The following is a 12235-nucleotide window of genomic DNA, read 5'->3' as shown; positions in this document are numbered from 1 at the left end:
GGGTGGCCCACATGCAGAGGTGGGGCTGAAACCACAGCTGAGCCCCAGGGGCCAAGTGACTTAGGAAGCAGGGCTGAAATCTCTCCCCGCAGCTGTGTGAGCCACAGATTTACACCTCCGCAGCCAGCTTTGTAAATTCAGCACATGTGGGACATCCAAACAGACAACAGGTGCTGCTGCAGCTGGGAAGGGTCTGGCTTTAGCAGCTGTGGGCTTTGTGGGCATGTGCACATGGGGGCTAGGCCAGGCTAGGGTCTGAGCTGCCTCCATAGCTCCCAGAGTGGGTCCAGATGCACGACTACTGCAGTCCCGGGACCTGACTTCAGTGGACCTGGCTGGTGGCCTTGTGAAAACAATGTCTGAGGACACCAGGGCCAACTGCTGGCCTTCCTATGGTTGAGGTGGGGCCAAGGGCAGTGCCAACAACAGTGTACTTTGTAAGCCTGCAAAATGGGTACAAGTTAACACAACATAGCACACACACACCAGTGAACAGCTCCAGTAGAGGAATACTCAGTGGCTCCTCTCCCAGTGGGAGCACTCCAATCCTGCCCACCTTGCATCGTATCTCAGAAGCGCAGCTCAGAAACAAATCTGGGGGCTTCTACTCCAACAAGTAGGGAGCAGACCCTGTCCCTGACAGGGCAGTGACAACCACAGAGCAAAGAGGAGGCCCCGCTCAATATCCAGTGTGGCTCTGGTCACCACAACACCAGTCACATCTCCTATCAAGGAAAGGATGGACAGCATGTACTGAGGAAAGAGGCGGCAGCCATCCATACTAAAAACTGCTTTCGCACCAAAAGATATTAAACCCACACAGGCTACACGGGGATGTTCCCACATAAAAATAGTCCTCTAAGACCACAGTAGATAATTGTTTCTCCTAAACTCATAGAACAAGACAAATATATGTAAAATTAGGAAGCAGAGGAACCACTCCCAATTAAAAGAGCAAGAGAATTCCCCTAAAAGAACAAACAATGAAACAGACCTCTTCAGTCTAATGGACACTGAGTTCAAAAAGGAGATAATGAAAATACTGAAGGAATTAAGAAAGGCTATCAACAGAAATGCAGATGACTGTAAAAAGGAACTAGAAACTATAAGGAGGAACAAATAAAAATTAGAAAATTTATTTGCAGAGATGAAAGCTGAACTAAAGGCAATGAATAGCGGGATGAACAATGCAAAAGAATGAATAAGTGATCTGGAAGACAGAATAATGGAAATCACCCAATCAGAACAGCAGACAGAAAGCCAAATGAAAAAAAAAATGAAAGCAATATAAAAGACATATGGGATAACATAAACTGTGCCAATCTACCCATAATAAGGATTCCAGAAGGAAAAGAAAGAGAAAAGGAGATTGAAAATGTATTTGAAGAAATTATGGCTGAAAACTTCCCAAACCTAAAGAAGGAAACAGATATCCAGATACAGGAAGCACAGAGGGTTCCAAACCAGATAAACCCAAACAAACCTACACCAAGACATATTTTAATTAAAATGGCAAATTTTAAAGATAAAGAGGATTCTAAAGGTAGCAAGAGAAAAACAAGTGTTAATTACAAAACAAGATAGTAGAAATGTTGAAAGTGAGAAGATACAAGCCCTTAGCTCTCATGATCTCATTCTTTGTACAATATTTGATAAACAATGTCAGAAGAAGAAATGGTTGAATAATTCATGACACATTGACATCATAGAATATTCCATCCATTATACAGAATGACAGAGTGCTATATCACTGACTGTAGGATTCTACCTAAATATTTTTAGTAAGAAAAACTTTGAAGGACTTTACTTAAATATTTTCAAAATTTAACACCAAAATATATAAAGTAAATATTATCACACCTAAACAGAGAAATGGACAGCAATACAGTAAGAGTAGGGGAATGTAATACCCAATTTTAACAGTGGATAGATCATCCAGGAAAAAAATCAATGAAAAATATTGACCTTAAATGACATTTTAGACCAATTAACATACATATACAAAAAATTCCGTACAAAAGCAACAGAATACACATTCTTCTCATGCACATATGGACTATTCTCTAGAAAAGATTGTATGTTAGGCCACAAAACAAGTCTTAATAAATTTAAGAAGATTAAAATCATATCAAGCATTTTTTCCAACTAAATGGCATGAAACTAGAAATCAATCCTTCTCAAACTCTTGCAAATAATTGAAGAGGAAGGAACACTTCCAAATGCATTTTATAAGGCCAGCATTACCCTGATAACAAAATTAGAGAAGTATGCTATACGAAAGTTACAGGCCAATATCCATGATGAACACAGATGCAAAAATTCTCAATAAACATTATCAAACTGAATTCAACAATATATTAAAAGGATCATACACCATGATCCAGTGGGATTTATTCCACGGATAAAAGGATAGTTCGACATCCACCAATCAATGTGATGCACCACATTAACAAAATTAAAGATAAAAATCATATGATCATTTCAATAGATGCAGAAAAAGCATCTGACAAAATTAAACATGCTTTCATGGTAAAAATTCTCAACAAACTAGGAATAAAAGAAATTACCTCAACATAATTAAGGTCATATATGATAAGTACACAGCTATTTAGTGATGACAAGCCAAAAGCTTTTCCTCTAAGATCAGGAACAAGATAAGTGTGGCCACTATCACCATTTATATTATACACAGTACTAGAAATCCTACTCAGAGCAATTAGGCAGGAAGAAAGAAATAAAAAGCATGAAAATCAGAGAGGAAGTAGTACAACTGTCACTATTTGCAGATGGCATGATGTGATATATAGAGAACCCTAAAGACCCTACCAAAAAACTGTTAGAACTAATAAATCAATTCAGTAAGTTGCGGGATACAAAAGCCATATAAAAAAGTGTTGCATTTCTACACACTAATATCAAATTATCAGGAGGAGAAATTAAGAAAATTTTCCCATTTACAATTGCACCCAAAAGAGTGAAACACCTAGGAATGAATTTTACCAAGATGAGGAAAGACCTGTACTCTGAAAACTATAGCCCCTTAATGAAAAAAGATATTGAAGAAGACATAAATAAATTTAAAGCTATTTTAAGCTCATGCACTGGCAGACTTAATGTGGTACAAATTTGTATACTACCCAAAGAAATCTACAGATTCAATGCAATCCCTATAAAAATTTCAGTGGTATTTTTCACAAATACAGAACAATTTTTAAATTTGTATGGAACCACAAGAACCTCAAATAGACAAACCAATCTTGAGATAGAAGAACAAGCCTGGAGGTATCACACTATCTGATTGCAAAGTGTATTGTAAAGCTTTAGTAATCAAAACAGTGTGGTGTTGGCATAAAAACAGAAACATAAATCAAAGTAAGAGTAGACAGCCCAGAAATAAAACCAGACATGTATGGTCAATTAATTTATGACAAAAGGCCAATAATATACCAGAAAGAACAGTCTGTTCAATAAATTGTGCTTGAAAAACTGGACATCCATATGCAAGAGAATGAAACTAGACCACTGTCTTACACTGTAGACAAAAATAAACTCAAAATGGATTAAAGACTTGAACATAAGACCTGAAACCATAAAACTCCTAGGTGAAAAAATAGATGGTAAACTCCTTGACATTGGCCTTGGCGATGATTTTTTGGTTTAACAATGAAAGCAAAGTGACAAAAGCAAAAATAAATAAGTGGGACTATATCAAACTATAAACCTGCACAGCAAAGGAAACCATCAACAAAATGAAAGGCAACCTATGACAGGGAGAAAATGTGTGCAAATCATATATCTGATAAAGGGTTAATATCCAACATTTATAAAGGACTCATACAGCTCAATAGTAAAAAAGAAAAAAAAATCTGATTAAAAAATGTGCAAAGCATCTGAATAGACATTTTTCCAAGGGTAATATACAGATGACAGATACATGAAAAGGTGTTCAACATCACTAATCATCAGGTAGATGTAAATCAAAACCACAATGAGATATCACCTCTCACCTGTTAGGATGGCTATTATCAAAAAGACAAGGGATAGATGCACCACGGCTTTAGTAGGGACCGCTAGTCTCTACAGGTCTGAGCCTCGCCAGCCCCTCCCCCAGGAGACCATTGCAGTCGGCCAGCCCCTGCTCTTTGGTAACCATGTGTAACCGAAAGGCCATGATCAAAAATGCCGATATGTCAGAGCAGATGCAACAGGACTCGGTGGAGTGTGCTACTCAGGCACTGGAGAAGTATAATATAGAGAAGGACATTGCGGCCCATATCAAGAAGGAGTTTGACAAGAAGTACAACCCCACCTGGCACTGCATCGTGGGAAGGAACTTCGCTAGTTACATGACACATGAAACCAAACACTTCGTCTACTTCTACCTGGGCCAAGTGGCCATTCTCCTGTTCAAATCTGATTAAAAGCATGGACTGTGCCACACACCCAGTGATCCATCCAAAAACAAGGACTGCAGTCTAAATTCCAAATACCAGAGACTGAAATCTTCAGCCTTGCCTAAGGGAACACCTCGATCTTTATTATGTTGTTTTGTACAGGGCATTCTCTGTACTAGTTTGTTATGGTTATAAAGCAATTAGCAAAACAGCTTACATTTGTATTTATTTTCTATTGCATACCTCTCTGCCCCATGTTTTTTCTCTTCAAAATCCATTCCTTTAAAGAAATAAATGTGTTGGAGAAGTGTGCATTAATAACGATTTGTTCAAATAATCTAGGGTTGAAGATGGCCTATTGTTTGATCTTGGGTAGCTTGGTGGGGGTGATTCCTTGAAGCTTCTGTGGGATATAATAGACTAGCCTATTCAACGCTCTTGAGTTTCATTCTTGCCCATCCTGCTACTGTTATGCATGGAAGAATACTACTCAGAAGTGCATGTTGAGAAATGCATGGCAGAGAAACTACTGAATTAACTCCTAATCTGATGCTTTCCTTAAGTGCTCATTTTGTTAAAAGATACTGCTATAGAGTGTTCTGGGCCTTAGGCCTCAAGTGGTGATGAATGTATAGTAGTTCCATGGTTGTAAAATGGAAATAAGCTAATAAGAAAGTTGGGCTCTAGACTAATTTCCCCTCCCCTGCCTTGGCCAAAGTATACTCTAAAGATTAAAGGTGGTCTTAAAAGGGAAAACTTTTGAGGCAGCCCTCCATGTGATTCTAATAAAGTCTGCAGGAATTTAAACTTAAAAAAAAAAAAAAAAAAGACAAGGAATGACCAGTGTCAGCAAGGATGTGGAGAAAAGGGGATTCTTGTGCCCTGCTGGTAGGAGTATAAATTATGCAACTATTATGAAAAACAGCATGGAAGTTCCTCGAAAATTAGAGAGAATTACCACATGATTCAGCAAATCTACTTCTGGGTATTTATTCTAAGAATACAAAACACTAACTTAAAAGATGCTCTCCTCTGTGTTTATTGCAGAATTATTTACAATAGCCAAGACATGGAAGCAATCTAAATGTCCATCCATGGATGAATGGATAACAATGTATGTATATACAAAGGAATATTATTCCGCTACAAAAATTTAATGAAATCTTGCCACTTGTGACCACATGGATAGATCTTGAGTGCATTATGCTAAGTGAAATAAGCAAGACAGAGAGATCTCACTTATATGTGGAATCTAAAAATAAATAAATAAATAATAAGCTCATAGATACAGAGAACACATTGGTGGTTGCCTGAGGTGGGGGGTTGGGCGTGTTGGGGCAAAGTGGGTGAAGATGGTCAAAAGTACAAACTTCCAGTTATAAAATAAATATGTCACTGGGATGTAATGTACAGCATGGTGGTCATAGTTAATAATACTATATTGCATATTTGAAAGTTGCTAAGAAAGTAGATCTTAAAAGTTCTCATCACAAGGAAAAAAGTGTGTAACTATGTATGGTGAAGGATGTTAACTAGACTTGTGGTGACTATTTCAATATATATGTGTGTGTGTGTATGTGTGTATGTATATATATATATACACACACACCAAATCATGTTATACAACTGAAACTAATATATGTTATATGTCAATTAAATCTCAATAAAAATGAAAGTAATTAATATTTAATGTAACTATGACTCTGGATGGATTTAGTTTTGTTTTCTGTTTGGCCCCTTGTGGTTTTTGTCATCCTCTATTTTGTTGATATTTTCAAAAAAACTGGCTTTGCAAATTTTCTCTATTTGTTTTCTATTGTGTTGATTTCTACTCTTTATTATTTTCTTCCTTCTAATAGCTTTGGGTTTGCTTTATTATTTTTCTACCTGCTTAAAATAATTTTTGGTATTTTAATGACTTTTTTAATATAAGTAAAAAATATATACGGTCATTGAGCATAGTCATGAGAGTTCCTTCAAAGTACTCATTTTTCTTGAAAATTAGTCTTATAATTCTGGTTTTGTATGCCAAGTATTTTTGAACTGTATTATTTATATATTGAATTTTTTTTGTGGAGACTCTGGCTTTTTACTCCTCCAAAGAGTACAGATGTTTTAGTTTTAGTAGGCAATTAACTTTCTCTCTCTTTTTTCTTTTTTTGGAACAAGCGTTTTTGGTTTTTTTTTTTAATTGAAGTTTAGTTGATTTATAATATATTAGTTTCAGGTGTACAGCATTGTGATTCAGTATTTTTATGGATTATACTCCATTAAAAGTTATTATAAGATAATAGCTGTAATTCCCTGGGCTATACATTATATCCTTGTTGCTTATCTATTTTATACATAGTAGTTTGTATTTTTTAATCCCATTCCCCTATTTTGTCTCTCCCATTTTCCCTCCTCCCTCTGTAACCACTAGTTTGTTTTCTATCACTGTGAGTCTGTTTCTATTTTGCTATATACAGCAATTAACTTTCTTAAATTCACTTTGCAACCTCTGTCTTTCCTGTTATTGGTTTTGTCATTTTTGCCTTGGGTCAAGCCAATTTGAGTCCACTTCAACACTGCATGATTTTCAGCTCAGAGTTCAGGAAGAATTTATACACAGCATTTGGGGCTCTTCTTCTCTTGATCTCTATTTTTTCAGGTCACTCCCTCTTGTCTTTCCAGCTATTCCGGTTGCCCTGCTCTCTGGATTTTCCGCTCCGAAGCATAAGGGTATGTTACCTGAGTTTTAGTACCCTGCAGCATGCTGCAACAGTTGTCTGCCTTCAGGAAAAAGCCCAAACTTGGAAAACTCACCATGTAACAGACCCTTTTCCAAAATTTGGACTACTCTCCAAAATCTACCTGCCTTTTCTCCTCAAACATCGTGAAGTTTCATTTTGTAATTTTTCAGAGATTTTATTTGTTATCTTCTGGAGAATTGCTCTGTTAGGAATTTACTACATAATACTAGAAACCAAAATCTGGGAGCAATTCTTTAAAATATCTTTTTTTTAGAGAATATGCATTTTCCCACATAAATTTTATAGGAAATAATAAAATTGATAATTAGTCTTATCATCTAATACCTAAATTTATTGACTTTCATATCTATTGTAAGGTAATCTGTATATTGATTTTTTTCCAAGTGGCAATAGGAAATATTAAAGCAATGCAATCTGGAAAGATGATGGGTTTGCTAATTCATTTGCTATTGGAATAAATATAATTATGATCTCTGTAGTATAGTGCTACCTATATTTCTTTGGAACAATGTTGAAATTCTCATTTTTCCACAGTAGCTTAAATAGTAAGCTTTAAGATGAAGATCACAAACATATTGCAGTTTAGGTAGTCTATTTACTTACATTACTATAAACCACATATGAAGCTGATGTGGATATATGTAATAAAATATATAGTAAGGTAATATGTAAAGTGATATAAGAAAGGGTTCCTGGTGTATTAGCATAAATATGAGAGATATTAGACCCCTTTAATATTATTTGGTGATATATTTTAAAGTATCTGGAAGGTAGATATAATTTTCAGTTGTCATATTTAAGGGTATAATTGTTAATAAAATATTATTTGAGAACTGTTTTATTTTAGTGAACATTTTTGTCCAATAATAAATTTTACAATTATATACCAAGGACTGAGTTTAAATTTTACATAGCTAATAATTTTCAGTTTTATGGCAAATTATTCCTTATAATAATAATTTCTTCATCATTTAAGAAAATGAATCAAGATGAAAAAATGAAGAAATGATAAGCTGAATTTGGGTATAAGGGATTAAATGGAATTAGTAAACTTAAGCTATTTTAATGCAAACATTTTCAGTAAGCATTTTATCTATTTTTCTATTTAGCTTTGTTCCAGTGAAGTACAAATGGCATCTAGGAAGAATCAGATGGTTTAAAACCATTAAGTGGGAAAAATAGTCTGTTCACTTTTACTTTAGATTGGAACTTTTAAAACTTTATTTAAAATTAAAGATTATTTATAATATTGTGAACATAGGAATAATTTACCTTCTCATTTGACAAGATTCAACAGCAAGATGAAGTTGGGTGAAACATTGCTTTTAATAAGAGCTTTCCAAAGAATAGGCATTTGCAAAAGACAGATGGGTAGACTAACTGAGCTAAGTGTATTAGAATCTGCTCAGATATTGGTTGGATGTCAGCCAATACATTGACACATGGCCACCGGGTCACTGAGTGCTAAGACCAAGGGTTAAACACTCCATACATAAAATGGCAATGTATTGTTTTAAGACATAATTGGAGTGAAATGTACAATTTATAGCATCTTTCCTCAAGTGGTGGTTTTAGTTATGTCCCAAATGTGGCTGTTGCATTAAAGTTTTTTTCTTTAAAAATTGCATAAACAAGCCCTTTACTCCACCTTGCCATTTCCTTACTGTTAATGTGAAGAATTTTTCAGTTCACTAGGAATAGAAATTGAAAAACCTGGAAACTGGCCTTTTTGTTATAGTTTTTGGCAGATGAAAAAAATTAAACAACCCAGCAATGAAAATAAATTGGTATGGTTGGCCACGAGGTAATATCAGTACAGGGGGGAATAGAGAATATAAATTTCTGCTCAAACTGATATAATAAGAAAGGCTTAATAGGCAGATAAATTTCATCTCCACTATAAGCATTCTTGCTAATTGGAAATGGAGTTTAAGTTGCCTGGAATAAGGTCAGGTTATGTGATCCAAACATAATGGTATATAACACTTGAAAAAAAACAATCTGCTTTCTAACATGACAAGAATGATGTGCAGTTAATAATAGAGGGGAAAAGGCCAGTCTTTTCAGATACCCTTGACTTCACCTAGGACAAAAAAGAAATCGCTTCTGCTGCTGTGAGCTACTTACTTTCTTCCTGGTCATTATTGTTTAGTTATGTTTTAGTGATGAAATCTATCATTACTGACTTTATTGACGTTAAAGTTGATTTATTTGTGTGCCTGTTGAATAAAAAGAGCATTATGTCTGCATTCATATTGCTGAGTACTTGAGAAAGAAAGTGTAGCTTCAACTTAATTGTCTTTTGCTGGTTCACTTACCCTCTAATATCAGTTTGAAAACAAAAAGTACCAGATCAAGTGACAATGAAGAACTGCTAGCCCTAAAGTGTGTGTTGGCTCACTGTTTTTGTTGTTGTTTTATGTTGTAGATCAAAGAATTTAAATTCACTTATAATTTTCAAACATTACCACCAGAAAGACATATCTATTTAAAACAGAATTCTGTATTTAAACTCTTTGCCAGTTGTTCCTTGGATACCAGAAATTGGTAAAAGGTAAATACCAATTATGGCCAAACATCCCAATTTATTTTCATTGTTGTTTTTTTCCTTCCATCTGTCAAAAAACACAACAAAAAGGCCAGTTTTGAGGTTTCAATTTCTATTCTTTGTATAAATAAATAAATATATTAACAATGAATTAGTGAAATTTTCATTCTTTAGAATAGAATTATTAATCTGTCAGTACTTGGTTTATTGGGTAACTGGATATTTTAAATCCTCCTATTAATTTTTTTGTGGGATCAAAAGGGAGGCACTGGGATGACTGGAATAGCCATTAGACCATGATACAAGAGTAACTGTCTTAGTCATCCCAGCTCCCTCCCATTTTCTTACATGGGTGTTTCTTCTATTAAAATATATTCAAATGTAATTCTGTCTTGGCATCTGCTTTTTGATGGACCAGGACTAGCTCATCTACCATGCAATATTGATTTCAAAATTCCTAAGGGAAATCATAAGACTAGTAGCGATATTTAAAAATATTTAACAACTATTACACTACAGGCATCAGTGAGTTCAAGTGGATGCCAACCAATCAAAACAAACAAACACTAGCCATAAAAGATTCTGCTGGCTGAAATGTAAAGAGTGCCTTAAAAAGGAATACATATTTACTGTGAGATTTTAGAGTAAAAATGAGCAGGAAATACTGAACTAAATGATTTCTAGTATTCATTCAAGTGATAGAATTTTATGAGCAATACCAATGTTAGTTTTGCATAATATTAATAAATTTCAAGGAAACACTCCTTTGCTGTAACTTGATTTTACTATACATTCATTTTATATTGTTCCTTAAAGGGTCTCACACTTGGTGACTTAGCCACTTCCCCATGCATTCAAATATAAATATCATTATATGGGGAAAAAAAGGAGAACAAGAGAGAGAACAAGAATGTATGAGAGAACTAAATCAACTGCTTAATTGACATTGAAATTCCATTCTTTTAAATCTTTGTTTAGTTCTCAGAACAATGCTGCCTCAATTATATAAATTTCTAACATAATTTCAATTTTTGATGAAATTTTAATTCTCAGGTCATAAAACCTGAGAATCAGGCACTCACAGTATTCTGTAATAACACAGAGTCCATGTTGTGAGATTAGCAGGAACTGGATTGGCTCTCTTATTTAGTAAATGTGTGGCCCATGGCAAGTTATGCAGCTTCTTTATGCCTCAGCTTCTTATAAGTAAAATGGGGAAATAATATTACATATTTTTAGATCTATTTTGAAGACTAAATGAAGTATTTCATGCCAAATGTAGAGAACGATGACACATAATATGTGTTTAACTAATGCTAGCTGTCATCCTCCTCATCATCATTATCATCAAACATTATATTAAGCCATCTAGCTGAAATATTACAAAGAATATGAGTCATATTTATCAGAAATCCGAAATTCTGAGCAAGAAGCAGCATTCTTGCTTGCATCTGAGCAGGATAAGGAATAGCTATTCTCAGTTTATAACAGGCAGTAAAAGAGAGGTTCATTTTTTTCTATTTAATGAACACTTTTTTTTTGTATCTAAAAGAATTCTCATTCAATTTCCAAATAAATGGTATTACAAATTTTTATTCTTGATGGTTTAGACTTAAACTTTTTCCAAGTGACCTATGTCTGATGAAGAGAAATGGAGACTGTGTTTTTATAATGAACTTTCTTAGGTAATTCAAAGAAAGTTTAGCAAGTGTATTAGTTCATGGCAGCCAGAATACTGGAAAATATAATCTTCTGAAGAAAAGGGTCCATAGAAAACTATTTTTACAATGCTGGTGTTTTGTAATGCTCTCATCTGTAAATAGTAAATATTATTGAGTGTCTAGGATGCATGGGCTTTTAAGGGACAACATAGTGAGAAAAAAATAAAAATTTGAATAAGGAATGTGGGTTTTTCTATACTTGTAAAGGTTAGATCTATTATGTTTTGGAATGCTGCTTATGCTTTTGTGTAAAGAGTAGTCTTAATTACTTGACAAGTGCTACCCTATGATCAAAACCCTGTTTAATCCTGAGCCAAACCCAAAGGTATAATTATGTTCTAGATCTTCCCTTTAAACTTAAAGGAAGTTACAAGGCTGTTCTATTATAGAAGGGTATTGGGCTTATAGACTGTAAACTCAACAGAACCAGTATTAGCCCGAGGAGATTGCAAAATCCTGGGTGACAACTAGTTTGCTGGAGCTTCTCACTACTGCAACCTGACTAAACTGTTCCAAATCCCCAAAGGTTGACTTAATACTGCCTTAACCTATATGAACAAATTATCATTCTCCCTGACATAGTTTCACACCTGGAAAATGAGAAGCTAGGCATGTCAATGAATAAGGGACTTAAAACATGTATAACAAAACAACAATCAATATTCACATTTTCATTAATTTATTCATTAATTCATTCAAATAATTTTGGATATTTTATCTCTGAAAGGCATTGTGTTGAGCACTGGTATATCTTGTTGAAACTGGCCTATTTTGTGTTGCTAAACAAATATAATGTGTATGAACAGTATGCATTCAACA

General features: G+C 34.5%; 1 protein-coding gene across 1 annotated transcript; it reads left to right on the top strand.

Annotated features, from left to right (window-relative positions):
- Nucleotides 1-4085: 4085 nt before the first annotated feature.
- LOC133085383 (dynein light chain 1, cytoplasmic-like) lies at nucleotides 4086-4435 on the top strand. The gene has a single exon (XM_061182416.1). It carries the CDS (start codon nucleotides 4152-4154, stop codon nucleotides 4419-4421), a length of 270 nt encoding a protein of 89 aa, XP_061038399.1. The 5' UTR covers nucleotides 4086-4151; the 3' UTR covers nucleotides 4422-4435.
- The last annotated feature ends 7800 nt before the right edge of the window (nucleotides 4436-12235 follow it).

Source organism: Eubalaena glacialis, chromosome 2 (assembly GCF_028564815.1).
Source record: "Eubalaena glacialis isolate mEubGla1 chromosome 2, mEubGla1.1.hap2.+ XY, whole genome shotgun sequence".
In the NCBI taxonomy this organism is placed as follows: domain Eukaryota; kingdom Metazoa; phylum Chordata; class Mammalia; order Artiodactyla; family Balaenidae; genus Eubalaena; species Eubalaena glacialis.
This window is presented reverse-complemented; position numbering and strand designations above follow the sequence as displayed.

Coding starts and splice junctions, on each gene's coding strand:
- LOC133085383 (XM_061182416.1), top strand. CDS start 4,152: ATGTGTAACCGAAAGGCCATGATCAAAAATGCCGATATGTCAGAGCAG.